The sequence below is a fragment of the Netta rufina genome (genome assembly GCF_964035555.1).
Source record: "Netta rufina genome assembly, chromosome: 14".
Lineage (NCBI taxonomy): Eukaryota > Metazoa > Chordata > Aves > Anseriformes > Anatidae > Netta > Netta rufina.
In genome coordinates, this window is record NC_140137.1 from 6,673,848 (window position 1) to 6,689,394 (window position 15,547).

Sequence of the window (15,547 nt, forward strand, 5' to 3'; positions counted from 1 at the left end):
AAATACTGAAAGCATTAAAGGAAATATTGAAAGAGCTGGAGCTGACACGTTTGCCATAAGTTTTAACAGAGCTGTATTTAAAGAAGATGTGCATGCAAAAATACCGAGGCATAATGAAGCCTCCTACACACCACGGAATGAAATATTTATACCGTAATCATGCTATTAATAAAATGATGGATCAGCAGGAGTCTGCTGCAGCAGGACTGCTGTCTAGAGAACTGGGTACTGTCTAGAGAAGCTACGGGAGATGCGAGGAGCAGGAGCACGGGGATCGGTTTGGGAATCCCTGCCCCGAGCTAGCGGTGTGGCTGTGTGGTGCAGTGACTTTGCAAAAGGCTGCAGGACGTGCAGTGCTCTGCCCTGTTGGCAGGTGCCGGCAGATGTAATTCTGTTGGTTCCTACCCTGGCCAGAGTGCTGCTGTGCTGCTGAGCAGGTCTTCTCCTCTTCTTTGGACTTGGCCAAGTTTCCAGGGATTAATAAATAAATAAATAAAGGTTTGTGTAGTGGAGGAACGCAGATGGAAATGAGAGGAACAGAGTATCTGGCCTGCAAACCAGGACAGTGGGATCAAACAGACTTGCCCTTGAGGTTAGCTGCCCAGGAACATTTAACTGGCAGATTAGCTGGCTGTCTTGGTGCTCTCCTGATAGATTTCCCAGTCGCTGCTGTCCGAGGTGTGTGAGAGTTAGCTTGGAGATCTGTTGGTGTTCAGTGGGGCACAGGCGGGCAGTGCCATGAGCCGTCCGCCCGTGCTGCCAGCCCCCTGCATGCCCGGTTCTGCACCACTTCAGGCTTACCAACATCAGACAGGGTGTGGGAGCATCTCCAGGAGCATCTCCCAGGGAGCCCAGCCACAGAAATGCTGTCAGTAGTTTGAATTGCTGAAGCTCAAATAAGAGTGATGGCGAATTATATTGAGGTTTGTTACAGACGCGATATATTGCCGGGAGGAGGTAGCTGGCATGAAGCACACAGCCTGCAGCTTTGCTCTGTCGGCATGTCCAAGCTAAATCAGTTTTGATTGGAGTATGTTTGAGTGGGTTCCTCTTCCCTCGACCCCAAAGGCACTTACTGGTGGCTCGGGCTGGCCAGGCAGCAGCAGGGAAGTGCTCCGAGGTTTAAAAATTGCTGTGCATGAAAAAAGAGGAAACCTTTCAAAGAGCCTCTGAGCAGTGGGGTGCAGAGGCACCAATAATTCGGTAAGGAAAGCTTCCCGAAAGGAAGGGAGAGCCTGTGGAAGTCCTTTCTCCATGTTTTGGGGTGCAAGAGCTCCCTGCCAGAGCTCCTGCCCTGCCCGGGCTGATGTGGGGCTTGGGCTTTGCCCCCCAAGCCCAGGCAGGGAGGGTGGCGGTGCCACCACACCAGGAGGCTGGGCGGCTCTGGAAGCACGGCCAAAGTCAAAAAAATCCATTTCTGAGGAGCATTTTATTTTCTACAAAGTAGTTTTTTGACAAGAAATATAAATTCCTAGTTGGTAATCAGTTACATTGGGAGCTCAGCTAACAGCAGCAGCAAACAGAACAGTACAAGCTCTCTGGGCTGTGAGATATCCCCGAGAACCAAAATTAATTTTGAATTTTTATTGGCAGCACGTCCCCTGGTTCATCTCACTCTTACTTAGGAACAGAGGTTTTAAACTTGGCCAAAACTAGGCTAAAGTCATTTCCTTCGTTTTCCCCTCCGTCCCAGTCCATTTCCATCAGGTGGTGTCTCCTCCTTTTCCCTTCTGCACTAAAACATCGGTGGTTGTTTTGTGTTATCACACCTCCCGTCCGGGCTGTCCCAGAGCTGGTTCCATGTCCGTGTAATTGGATTTGATACCTCAGCAGCTGCCAAACCTCCCCTGCGGGGTGTTCAGGCTCAGGGAGAAACTGGGGAGGGAGCTGCGAGGTCCTCAACTGAAGTTTGATGGAGAAGGGAAAAAGGCAAGGTTCGTTTTTGCATGGGATGCTGACAAAAGCTGGGGATGCTGGGGATGTTAATTGTATTAATGATGGAGGAGCACGTCTGCAATATTCATACCTTGGAACAATCACGCGGGTAACAGAGCTTCAGTCGGGCCTTAAGCAAGACACCACAGCACAGCCAAGTATTGCTGAAGTGAACAAGAGACCGCATAGGGCTTTCAGGAGGCTCCGTGGGCCTGGTTCCTGGCCGTGCCCCAGAGGTGCCCACTGCAGGCCAAGTAATGGAGCCCCTGGGACACGGGGCCAGGATTGCAGGAGGGCTTTGGGAGAGCCGACTGCAGGCGTGCTCGCATCTGCTGTCAGCTTGCTCAGGGCCTTCGGAGATCCTGTCCCTAATTGCCAGGGCCGGGGGCCTGGGAGCGATTTCAGTGGGAACACCAAGTGCTCGCGGTGCTGGCCCCAGGCACAGTGTCCCCGCTCTCCTCCCTGCCCTCCTCTCATCCTGAATGTGCCCAGGGAGCCGCAGCTGGCCTCCAGCAAGGCTCCTTTGTCTCCCACACGTCCCCAAAGCTTCAAAATGCGTTTCCCCCTAACAAGTCCCCCCGTACCCTGTTTGCTGTTGTACCAAGTGCCTGGATTTGCTGTAAAACATGTCTGCAGTGGGGGAAAACAAGCGAATTGAGTGTGTTGCTAACAGGCTGTAACTGAACCCAGATGGATGTCCCCCAACGGGGAAATGCAGCAGTGGGTCATTTCCTAAATGAAATGATTTTGCTGTGAGTTTGCTCAAGTTCACTGTAGGATCAAGCAAAGGTTGTGTTTGCACTTTTCCCTGGGTGTTGTTTCAGCATGGGATCTCCCTAAACCTGTAATTCAGTGTGGAAAAAGCAGCATCAGGCTTTACCAGATACCAGGCAGATTTGGTGAATTTTGGCTGTGACTGAGAGGAAATGCAAAACAAAGTGGTTACTGTATATTCTGTTGCCTTAGAGACTGAAACATCTGTATCCAGGCAGGCAAGTGATGCAGACATGGTAAGATTTGACTTCCTTACATTCCTGTGTTCATCTTGCTGTCAATAGAAATGTTTTATGGTGGGAATATGCTGGGCTTCATTGGCATTGTATTTATCTGGTCGTGTGGCATGTCTTGGGCTAGGAGGGCTTTTTAATTAAAGTCTAACTCCGAAGTCAGGACGCTCCCTGAGAAAAGATGCTTTTACGTGAATAATTTTTCAAGATGAACTTGGAGGGACTTGAAATGATTGTTGTACTGGTGATCATTGTTGGATTTGTGAAGGCTCTTGAGCATCTGGGTCTCCTAGAAGGCAATTATGAAGGTAGGATGATAAGAAATAGAAAATATTTTATTCTGAAAGCCATTTGCTGCAGAGCATTATACTTTAATCTGTGCATGTGCAGTGTTTGACTATCAGAGGAGCTCAGATAACTTTCAGATGCTTTCTTTAGACAAATGCACTGTATTTTCTGTGTCAGAATAGCATTGTAGCTATCACTGCAGCTCTGAAAACAAATGTCATATAATCTTAAATGATTCTTTGCCTGTTTGAGATTGTTTCAAGAACTTCAGTACAGATCCGAATGCTTTAGTAAACAGCAGCTTGCGTCCTGGAGCTCTGAATGAAAGGAGGCTTTGCATTTTAGTAAGTTTATCCTTGTAGCTTCTCAATTTGTTCTAATTGCTGGAAATGTCATGGCTGATTCTTAGCTTTTGGCTGTTATTAACAGAAAATCCAGAAATCTTACTGAGCTTATTTGGATGAATGTTTCTATCAGGATTTACCAGAATATTTATCAGTAACAAATCTGCCCGGTCTTCCTCTCTAGTCTCGGGAATGCTTTACAAAAACGCTACTGATAGAAATGTAAATATGCTTTGCTGAAGATAGTTTGAGGGAGCTGACTGCCGGAGATGCTTTAATTCTCGTTACCTCTCTGTTTTTATAAACAGTGTAATTCATGTAGAAACGTGGAGATGGTACATAGAGGCAGAAGGGATGAATTTTAGACAGCGAACTCCATAAATCAAAACATGTCTGTGCAGATAGACTCACTGTTTAATAGGAAGAGTAGATTTACAATGTAGTCTAAATGCTCCTGAATGTGATATACATCAAACAGCTGCTTTTTATGGAAACTCGAGGGTCGTTTTTCATGGCGAGCGAGTAATACGCAGGTATTAAAGTAACCTTCAGCTCCCCACAGATGCCAAACAATTACTCCTTTCTGCTTCAAAGCTCATGACAGCCTGCTCGTCTCATATTAATTACTTGACAAAATTTAGAACAAGGTTCAAAGAACCTTGGAGACTAGCAGCAAGTATTTACTGGAGGAAAAAAAGTTGTAAAACTTTCGGTCCGTTGGTTGTTTGCTTTAGTTTTTACTTCTCGTGTATGTGTGTGTTTCTCTTACTTCCTGCTGCTTTGATTATTTTCCCGTAACCTCTTAGATGTTTGGACTAATTAGGAGGTGCCCAGCAATAATTGTTGCACAGCATCGTGAAATGGCATTTTGAAGCTAGGGCAATAGATTCGCAATTGCTGTATTTACCAGCTCAAGCTTTGCAAGGTCTATGGAAATGACGAAATTGTGCAAGCAAGACAGGATGGCTACAGAAAAATGCATTTATTTTTGCTTTTATGAGTCTTCGGGTATCTGGGTGCTCCTGGTACAGAGAAGTGTTTTACGGTGCCTCATGTTCAGTTAATTTCCCGTTGGCAGCTCCAGCAAGGTCCATACTGAATCAGTCCTTCTGAGCACCTGTTTTTTTGGGATCCTTTTGTTGTCTGCCTGCATGCATTTGAAGGGCAGATGCTATTTATAAACTTGGGTTAAAGAAAAAAGAGAGAGCGAGCGAGCATTGGAGAAGGAAGCCTTAGGAGAGACAGCTGCTTGTGTTTGGGCGGCTGCATCCTGCCAGTGTCACGGCCCCTCGCAGAGCTGGGAGCTGTGTTCGTGTCCCAGGGGAGGAACTGCTCATCTGGTACCCTTAGCCCCTAGGGAGGGGGAAATTTGGGATATTGGAGTAATTCAGGGCAAATCATAACGATGTCTAGCTGTTCTCTGATGGAGTTTAGATTAAAATACAGAGCACAAGGTTGGAGCTACTTTGTGGATTATGCTGGAAAAGATAAATTTTGTGGATTGTGCTGAGTAAGATAAATTTTACTTATTTACTAGGACTTCAGGTGAAGTTGGCACATTCATCCTCCATAGTTTGAACACATACATAATTATAGCTTCATCCCCGTTGCTTCTGCAGTGCTGACCCTGTGTAGGAACGTGCAGCACATACATACTGTAACGAAGTTCTTGTCCTTGCGGAGGCTGCTGCTTGCCTTATTTTCATGTTAAGGTAGCTTAAATCAGGTTGACACATTATTTTTCAGCAGAGACTACTGACTATTTGATACAATAATTTTTATTCCTTGCATGCTAGTTGTTATACAAAGAAATTATACTTAATGTTCTACTAGGAAAAAGTTTTAAGTGGTGTTGGCTTTTATTTATATTAGTAGCCCTGCCTGACCCCGTAGGACTCTCGTTGTGTGCTACTGCTGAGGAATCTGCACTGCCACTACAGTGTAAATGTCTCGAGGCTGGCTTATCCTAGCACAAAACCAAAATTCTGTGGTCCCACTGTCAGCAGAGCAAATATGTGTGGGGTACATGCAGCAGTGCGTACTACGCCTCGAGCAGAGCACACGGACTGCCAGCAAGCAGCTGAAGAGGCCGGAAGGCGTCTTTGTCCCACATCGCTCATCACTGCAGTTCGTAGCTCTTGTAGTGGCTGTGGGCCTCGTTTATGCTGCAAAAGTGCCCCAATACCATGCTGCCCGTGTGTTGAAACTGTGACTGTTGTTTATGTTCATCAGTACTACCTGTATAGAGGTTTTCCAAGTGACTTTTACAACTATGGGTGCTAAAATCTGTAATTTTTCTAATGGAGGAAAAGGACCAGAATGACCATGGGCAGAAACGGGCTCAACTTTGTGAAACACCCTCCAGGCAGCGATGGATTTCCTCTTCTGAAGGTTGGTTACTGAAAGGAGATGCTAACTTTGGGGGTTGAGTTCTCAGATCTAGCAGTCCTTTTGCTCTTAATCTAATGCTCGTAGGCATCTGGAGAGGAGAATGTGCTGAGGAGAATGTGCTGAGCAGACTTTGTGCTGCTGAGCGTCTTGTGGAGTGCTCAGACTTGTAAACTGCTTTGCAAAAGCATTAGCCCAAAACACCTGTCATGTTACTGAGCAAAGGGGAGGTCTTCAGAGTTTTCCTGAGCTGTTGTCTGCATCAAAAAATGGTTCAGAAACAATATTAAAAAGTTTGCAAAAAAAAAAAAAAAAAAACAGATCTTCCCAAGCCATTCTCCATCTGCTCCGTTTGTATTAAAATGTAGCAGAGAACAGTTTCTGTAGCAGCTGCTCAACAGCTAGATGTTCCTGGGGAAAATTACTGTCTTTCAGCTTCAGCCTGTGGTTTCTGGGATGCCAGGATTAGTTCTGGGGCAGAGGGAAGGAGTGAAGTTTCCCCTGACAGCCCAGGCAGTAGCTTCCCTGTTACATGAGGTTTGCTGTCTCCTGGTGATGAGGAGCCACAGCTCCCGTTCAAAGTCCCCTGCTCTCTGGCTACGGCTTAGCAGGGAGCATCAAACTCAAATTTCATTCTGGGCTGTCAAAACCCAAACTAGTACTTTTTCACTGAGCATAATGCCCGTCTCTTCTGCTGTTGGAAAGGACAGAGCTCTGATGGTGTGAATGATTGGTATCCTCTCCCAGCTACTAAATAAATGTTTAGGCTGGTAAACCATTTTTGTTAAAGACAGAAGATCACCATGGGCCAGCCTGGACCAAATGTGAGTAATTTGCACCAAGAGCACGTGCTTGTATCAGGTATCACCCGGTGTTCTCCCAAGTTTCCTCCTGTGCCTTGCATTACTCACATGCTCTGTCAGCCCCACCAACGCTGCTGTAATCATTTGTTGTAACTACTTAATGCACCAAGCCTTAGCCCTTATGGGGACCTCTGTGTGCTGGCTTCAAGCAGCTGCTTCAGCAAGGTAGGGCTCCAGCCACCCGTCTGGGCACTGAGGAGGCTGCTCTTGGCAGGGCGAAGTGCTGCGTGATGTGCTCCTGGCTGCTCTGGGGAGGGCAGTGTGTCTGCCCCTGCCTGGTGGCAGGCCACAGCACGGAGCTGGTGCTGCTGGGCACAAATACAAGCCACTGCAGGTGTGCACAGACCCTGCTGGCTGTTGCTGGGCTCTCAGCTCCTCTTCATTTTCCATTTTACTCACTTTAAGAAGGCCCCTTTGTAAGTCTAGGCCCAGGCTTGCTTCCTGTACATTGCTCGCTTGTAGGGCAGCCCCTGGCTTTTGGGTCGGGGTTTTGCACCTCCAGCTGCTGAGCTCTTGTGGCAGGGGCCCAAATGCCCCAGCTGCAGTGTGCTGGGCTGCTGGGTGGCCAGCTGCGGCCTGTGATGGTGGGCAGGACGCCTCGGGCTGCACCAGCTCGTTTATGCAACAGTAGGGGAGTGCTGCAAATGCATGGCCACAGAATGGGCTGAAAGCTCTGATTTTGTGTTTTCTGTTGCCCACACTCAAGGTTCTCCCTTTCAGGCCCATCTGTGACCGTTCTTCCTCTTAAAAAAAAAAAAAAAAAGAATGAAAGCAAAAATCCATCATGGCAACGTCCCTGACTGAGCTCAGAGGGCTGTCCTTGTGCTGGAACAGGACTGCCCGTGGGCAGGCTGAGCCCAAGCAGCATCGTCCAGAATAACAGCCACGGCAGCCCTGTGTCCTTTGCGAGCGGTGAGATGCTCGCTGCAGAGCTGGCCAGCTGTCACACGCTCCCTGGCTGAAAGAAAATCATTATCAGGGCTGTGATATTTTTGTTCAGTTACCCTGGCAGTTCTAGCACAGTTGTCTGCTGCCTCTCCTCTCGTCCTTGGTGGTGCTCGGTACGCACCTGGGGCCCAGCCTCCTGTGCCCGCAGCACGCCCCCCAACCTGCCCTCCTGCTCCTGGTCGCCACAGAGTTGTCACAGACGATCTGAAGGAGGGCAGCTGGGGTGGTGTGACTCGGTGTCCTGAGTGAAAATGTTTTGGGGGTTAAGCTGGAGTGGTGCAGTCGGTGTGAGCTGTTTGTAGCAAGTACCCAGTTCTCTGTGCCAGCTTTGGGATTTTTGCCTGTTGCCGGTTCTTGGCTTTCCTTAGGAAGTGTTTATATTCACAGAGAGGGGCTCTGGCCTGCAAACCACCCGTGCACGCTGAGGTGAGCTAACAGGACTGTGCCCCTCTTTGTGAGCACAGAATAAGCAAGGGACGAGGACTTTCTGAACAGAAACGAGCCTCTTTGCTGCTGTCTGCCAGGGGTTCCACATCCTAACCATGGCAGGGCTGGCAGAGTTTCTATTCTCACTTCTCCACGTTGATGCTGGGACAGACAAAATGTCTTTTTCTCTGCGTATTTGATTTATTTATATGTAAAATGGAGCTAAAAGTAATGACCAGATTCAGTTTCCTACAAGGTTAACATTGACCATAAAATACGTGGAACTTTTAAATGGAAAGGTACCAAATCAGTAGAGATGAAGCCCTATGAATTTGCTAACAGGGCACACTATTATGTACTGCTGTGCACATTATAAACCTCTCTCTTCGCTCTGCCACCACTGACAGACTCACCGTAGTGATCATCTAATTCACTCCTTAGAAGTTGGCTGAGAGATCGTCACGGGGGACTTGATGGGTTTCATGCACAATGAGGATCCTACCTTTTTCCCACTAATCTTACATCGCTCTTGATTTGTAATATCAGCAGGATATTTCTGCTCATCTCCTGTAATTGCAAATTTTTTCCAAAGAAAGTGCGCGAGTTTCCCAGGTAAACATAGAGCCCCACCTTTCTCAGATCCAGTGAATTCTTCGGGCATGCTCATGTCCTTCAGGTGCAGAAAGTATCAAAATAAGATCTCTCAGTGTGTAAAAAGCTGTCAATACGAAGAAGGCAGCAAAGCAGGCTAGGGCAGAAGAATGTAGCTCTTCTGTTTGGCAGGGAGGAGCCTGCACTACAGACAGAGCAGAATGGGCAAGAATGAAGTCTTTCTCTGACTCCTATTACTACCTAAGTTCTAAAGACATTACAACAATTCTGTCTCCTAAATGCATTTTTCGGTGTTGTCTTGTATCACAGTGACTGAGCGGAGTCGATTTCCCCCACTGGCACAGTGCTGTCGCTCCTGGTCATCCTCTCCATCAAGCAAAAAGGTGATTTTTATTCTGGCAGGCAGTCTGTGTTTGTGTCGGCTGCTGTCTCAATTTACCAAACATCCTAGATAGGGGACATCAGCAAGGAGGGTGAGAGGCTCTGACGTTTCTGATAGGAGTGGGATTGGTTCTGGGGAGAGATAAGGCCTGGTTCTCGCACACTGCCTAGATGTTCCTGACGTCTTCTCATCGGGCAGAGAGAGTAACCTTCTGCAGGTACCAGGGGAGACCAAAGGGTAAGCACTTTGTAACTGAAGGCCAGATGGCTCCTGGCAGCACAAACAACAAGGATGCATTTAACCAGCAGTGAGCATCATTTCCTTCTTTCCTCCCAAGAGGCAACGCTCCAAACACTTTGTGTCAGCTCTGTGGCTTCTTCCTCTGGCTCCTTCAGTTTGAAAGGTTTTGTTTAATTCCTTGGAAGAGCCTCCACCACCGAGGGCATTTTTTAATGGAAAGCTAGATAGCTTAGTCTCTTGGAAATAAAGTGTCTAGCTTTGGGACACGTCAGCTGGAGCCTCGGGTCAATCAGTGACTGCCCCTCGGGAAGCAGCCTCGCCTCACCTTGCCCTGCTCGGCAGCCCCCCTTACCCGAGCACTTGCCAGCATCAGGCTGTGAGATGCAGCCCAAAGGATCTCAGGCTCCTTTCTGTTCCCATTCATCAGGCTCCTTTTTAAACAGAGCTCCAAGCCAATTTCCTTCATTTTTCACAGCTCTGTCCCATGCTGAGGGCTTCAGTCTGGCAGAGAGGTAGAGCTGGTGGTGCTCGGGGTAACTCAGCTCAGGTTTCCTCTGGTCTCTCAGAGAAGTCAGGGCAGAAGGTGGCACGTCTAGCATCCCGTGCAAAAGCAGGGAAACAAACAACCATCCAGAATCGTTGCACAAATAATGCACAACTCTCACACTGTTCTTCACACAGGTTTTCACCTGAAACTGGAAATGCTGCATTAAGGCAGTGGTTGTTGTGAGTGTATCTGCACAGCTTCCAGACAGTGTACACACACCGGGCAATGTAAGATTAACTTATTGGCCCTTAACATAATACTTTACAGAGTTTCTACAGCCGTTAAAAATCCCACTTAATATAGGTATTATCAAACCACTCTATATTCTTATTTTGTGAGATAATGAAGCAGTTTGTATAACATATATCTTCTGTATAATATACTTTTTGGTGTTGGAGAAGCCATACACACTGTCATTATGCCCTGTGGCTGCTATGTTCCTGTTTGTGACTGTCCCTTCTACTGCATGCAGGGTGGCTTCTTTGCCTAAGCACCAAGCAGAAGCATTAAAAATAATAGTAATAATACAAAACTCCTTGCAAATAGCAAAAACATCATGTTCCAGCTGTAGAAACTTCTGCCCCAGAGCCCAAGGTCCTTGAGCTAGGGGTTAGGGAGCAGCTTGGTGCTGTTGGGCTGCAGCTAACACACCGTGAGGGCAGCCAGGCTGAGTGCTGCAGGCTCTGAGGCTCACCAGTGATGCCTGCTCTCATCCTGTCTACGTTAACTTACTCGTATTTATCTGGTGATACCACCGAGCACGAGCAGGCATCTTGGGACACATTGTCCTAGCAGGCTCTGTAGGAACACTTCAAAGCTTAAGAGGAGCTGGGAGAACTTAAAGAAGAAGCTCACGGCTGAAACAGCCTGGGTTTTGTCTTCCTGGTCCATCTCCAGACATCACGAGACCGTTCTTTTCTCAGGCAGGAACTGCTAGTATATGTGTGTGTCCCCGGTGGCGATGGTGTCAGCACAAGAAGGGGTGAGATCTGAGTGTCACCACAAGCTGTCACATCAGTGGAGCTGCTGTGAACATGCCGGTAGTGGTGCCTGGCTCCAGGTCAGCTTGTACCTCCTCTCACCTACATACATACTGCTGAACAGTCCTGCCACAGGACAAGGCAGGCAGAAACTGCATGCAAGATGCAGAGAGCCAACAGGAACGCCTGTCTTCATCAGTTCAGGTCTCTCTGAGAGGCCAGGGGAGCTTCTGTGCCCCACAGTTCGCAGGAGCCCACCGTGACAGACAGCATCTCTCTGGGGTGCTCGCTGACTCCCCTAACCAGCTAGTGCGGAGTTCGTATCGACAGAACGTCAGTCGCATTCCTGTATCTCACAAACCTCTAGCTTTGGGCTTGCTATTCAATCCAAGATTGCTGTACTGTGAAGTGGAAAAAACCTTTTTGCTTTAGTCTGTGCTTTTCCATTAAACACCTGACCCACTTCTGTCCTAACTGGATGCTTCTGTGCTTAAAATTGCTTCGGAGATCAGTTCTCCTGGATTCAAAGGATTTTACCAGTTGTCAAAATTGTCCCCTTTTTTGCCTTTTGTCCTGACCTCTGTATTGTTGCTATTCTTAAAGAATTTATTCTCCTGTGTCATTTGATGAGGAGGAAAAATATGAATTCAATAAACATCCCAACAATGCTGAGATGCCCTAATTCTGACATCTTCAGAAAGTTGTGTGGTTTTTCTTTTCCTGGCTCATTCTTGTGAAAATTTCACTGTACAGTACGCATAGACTGTAGGGTGGGAAAATGCTCCAGTAGCAGGGAAAAAGAGGAAGTCTTTCTTCTGTAGTTCTGTTGGATTGTCCCAGTGCTATGTGCTGTATGAGACTCAGAGCTATCTTTCAGGGGTGGTCTAGGACAGCAAGCGAGCTGCTCAGCCAGTCTAATATAACTCAAAAACTTGCCAGGATAACAAAAAAAGCAAAGCACGGCACAGTACTGCAGCCTGGGAGGCCTCAATCTGTTGTCCATGCTTTACCATAGCCTGTGACAATTCTTCTCCTTTTAAGCAAGCCTAGCTGCAGTGATTGCTTTGTCTGCTTTCCTTTCCCTGCTTCCCGTTGACCTAGGCTTATTTCCTAGCAGGACTGAGGATTGGCTGGCTGCAGTTAGCAGCTGGTGCTGTGTACCTGCAGTTGTTGCCAGGAGGATTGCTGGCTGCTGGAACTGCTGCGCACCCTCTGCTGCTCCTCACCGCCTCCTGGACACTCACTGCCCTCGGTTTTAGTCTTCATATTTAGAAAACTTGAGGCCCGTACCCTGGGAGTCCCCACAGACCACGCAGTGTAATGACGAGTAGGGAATGCAGCGAGGAACAAGTTCCTGCCCCCAGCTGGCCTCTGCGAAGCTGGTGGGAGAAGCCTGTGGAGGGCTCTGTTGGGTGCAGGCTGGCGGCATCGCTGTGCACACACAGCCCGGCTGCCCGCTTGGCATCCTGCACGACAGCAGCGGCTGGGCAGCCTGCACCGGGGCCTTTGTGCTCCTTTCCACCTTCTGCAGGATGCGGTATCGCTCCCTGCAGCTGTGTGACCTTCTGCTTCTTAATTGTAAAAGTATCTTTTTGAGCTCGGCTGCTTAGAAATCACGGCTGGGTGTTTTAAATACAAAAGGAAAGGGCTGAAAGCAGCTCCAGTGAGTCCTGAGCACAACTGACAACACCAAATGCAGCATGCGTGTACTTGGGGAGAGAAGAAAGAAAACAAATGTGCTAGGACTTGTATGAGAAACTTGAGGGCCACCGATGCAAGCACCAAAGACAAATTAAAAAGTGTGCCCTGTGTGTGCTTTCCTGAAGTTAAAGACATAAGTCTTTTAACCTGGCGTTACTTCTGGCCTCTGTCCTGCCTAGTTAGGGGCTGTTAGTTAGGGGCCTCCCCACCCTGCTAGGAGGTCTCCCACCTGCTCTCAGCAGGTCTCAGTGCTTGCTGAGCAGATTGTTTCTCTAGATTTCAGCTGGGGACACTGGCTGTGTCCCTGCAGGAGGCTTTGGAGGTCTCCCCAGCACCGTATCTTCAGATTTCTCACGTTGCCTTCGCAGGGAGGCCAGTTCTGCCTGTGAACGGGCTTTAGATGGTTCCTGTAAGCAAAATTGTTCTTCCTGGTCTCTGCTTGGACACCCAGGACCTGGCCCACTGTCAATACGTTAGATAGCTGTGCATCTGACCATACAGTAAGCTAATAACGTTGTGCTGTGTGCCCACAGCCACTCTTGTAAGGAAGAGCTTTCATTTAATGTAGTGTTCAGACTATATTATGTGTACGTTAACACCCTATGTAAAAAGGATTTTGCATTGCCTGAAAATTGACACTGAGGTTTCAGCAAAAACTTCCATGGTAGGTTACTGGAGGCTCTGGCAAAAGCTTTAGTAGTCCCTGGCTAAAAAAGTATCATTTACCATAGGTCGTAAAAGTAAACACAAATGCGGCAAATCCAATTACTGTGGAAAATCAAACATCTGAGTGTGAGATGAAGGAAGTCGTACATGAATGCCTGACAAGAAATCTATTGAACATATTAAATTATACACCTCTCCCAGAATAGCTGGAGTTTTAAAAGGAATACAGTGCAGCAGTACTCAATCAAGAACAAAAATACAAGCCTGGTGCACATCAGACTTGGGACAGCTTACACGCAAGGACTACTTTCAAAGTGAGAAAACAGCTTTGAACTCCCCAGCACGCCATTACGCAAAGACACACGCATGCAAATTATAAAGAAATCTCTCAGAAAAGTGAAGAGGTGTGACAGCCACCCTCCACCATAAACCAGGACACGGGCGATGCAAGTGGGAGAGGGCGGTAGGGGGAGCAGAGAGCACGGTCAGCCCCAGGGGCTCTGCCAGCTGACTCCAGACCGAGCTAGGAGCTCATCTCCTCCAGGGACCTGGGACAGGACGATGCTCATGTGAGAGCCCAGCCCTTTCTGGTCACAGCCCCCAGGTGCCCGCTTGTGAAAGATTCCCAGCACACCTTTTTTTCTGTTTCCTGGGCTGGGAAGTGAGTGCTAATTCCAGCAGAGGGGATTCAGGATGGGCATGTCTCAAAGTGGCAACTGGCTGCTCCAGAGCTAGCAATTCTGTAGCGTCTAGCTTGATTGCCTGGGCTCTGATAATTAACAATTTACTGTCCAGAAAATTAAACTGGTTCTAAATTTATGCATGAGAACAAGATACCAATAAGTTTCTGAGCAGCTCGGGAAGGTGGACATGGAATTTAGCTTTCTGGTCTGGTGAGAAGGTTAATGAATGTTGTACATCTGTACGAAAATAGCGGAGGGGAGGGCGAGCAGCTGGCAACAGCAAGGGTGTCTGAGCCAGAGGACACTGCTATGTGTTCTGTCGCTGCCTTTCTGTGTGACCTTGCACATTCTTGCTGGGAATTTTATCCGTGCCATTTCCCAACGCCCCCTAATACTAATGCTAAAGCCTGTAGAGCTTTAGCACTTAGGGCACTGTAGATGTACGGGGTATCGAGGTGTTGAAGGGCTTCAGAAGGAAGGCTGAAGCTACCCTTTTAGATGAAGTTTCCATACCAAATGCAGGGGATCTGCTTGTGATGAGCTCTCCGTTTCGCTATGACAGTGAGCTGGCGGGCTGCGGAGCGGGCACGAGGCAGCAGAGGCACTATGATAGCAGAGACCCCTCTGGACCCAATTTGATGCACCCGTCTGCCCCAGGGCAGCTCCCTGGCAGCTGTTCTCTGACTCCTTCATGAAGCCCTCCCAACACAGACTGTCCACAGTCTCTCTAGGCAATTTATTTCGGTGCTTTGTTACCTTCTCTAGTGGAAAGCTTTTTCCTCAGACCAAATTGATTCTTCCCTGCAAAACCTGAAGCTCGTTACTTCTATCCACTGAGGACATGCAGAACAGATTAACCTCTTCCTCAGCACGGTCTTTTGTGTACTTGTCGTCTCTTTTCAGTCTGTCCTTTCCTGAGCAACCTCAGGTTGTTCAGGTCTTGTTTATTAGACTATTGATCATTCTCTCTGCTTTGGACTTTCTTTAATTGGCTCATATCTTTCTGGGTGTGCATGACCCAGAATGGATGTTGTACTCCAGCTGAGGTCTTCACAGCGTGGAAAAGAGTAGAGGGGCTATTTCATTTGTCTTGCAAGCTGTCTCTGTGGCTGTACTTCTAGAAGAGTATTTGCCTGGTTTTTGTAACATACTGTTTTGATGCTTAACACAGCTCCCAATTTTTAATGGAGATTTAATACCAGTAACATTTATCTCCCCTACATTTGTGCATATGATTATTACAGCATAGGGATAGATTTCTGCTTTTTTTTTTTTTTTTTTTTCTTTTTGAATGGAGTCCTGGTATTTATTTTAGGACTTCAACTTCCACTTTTAAGACCATTTTGAAGGCCATATTTGATCCTCAACCTATTTGCCCCTTTCCCAGCTTGGTATTATTTGCAAATCTAGTAAGTACACTCATTCAGCTGCCATTCATAATGATTGATGACAGACCTAAGACAGCCCCCATGAAGCTCAGGTTTTTTATTTCTTCTGTTTTGTGAATGAACCTTTGACACTGCTCTGAGTAGTTTTT

General features: G+C 47.6%; 1 protein-coding gene across 4 annotated transcripts in view; it reads left to right on the top strand.

Annotated features, from left to right (window-relative positions):
• Positions 1-15,547, top strand: part of KCNIP1 (potassium voltage-gated channel interacting protein 1) — a gene marked incomplete at both ends in the record, with an annotated part of 371,918 nt that overhangs the window by 258,017 nt on the left and 98,354 nt on the right. Inside the window, one exon of one of the 4 annotated variants that reach the window (XM_084295177.1) lies at positions 3,151-3,250. The exons of the other annotated variants lie outside the window; for them this stretch is intronic. Within the exon in view, the coding sequence (XP_084151303.1) occupies positions 3,151-3,250 (100 nt within the window). Of the gene's footprint in view, positions 1-3,150; positions 3,251-15,547 lie in introns of those variants that run through there. 4 annotated transcript variants of the gene reach the window in all.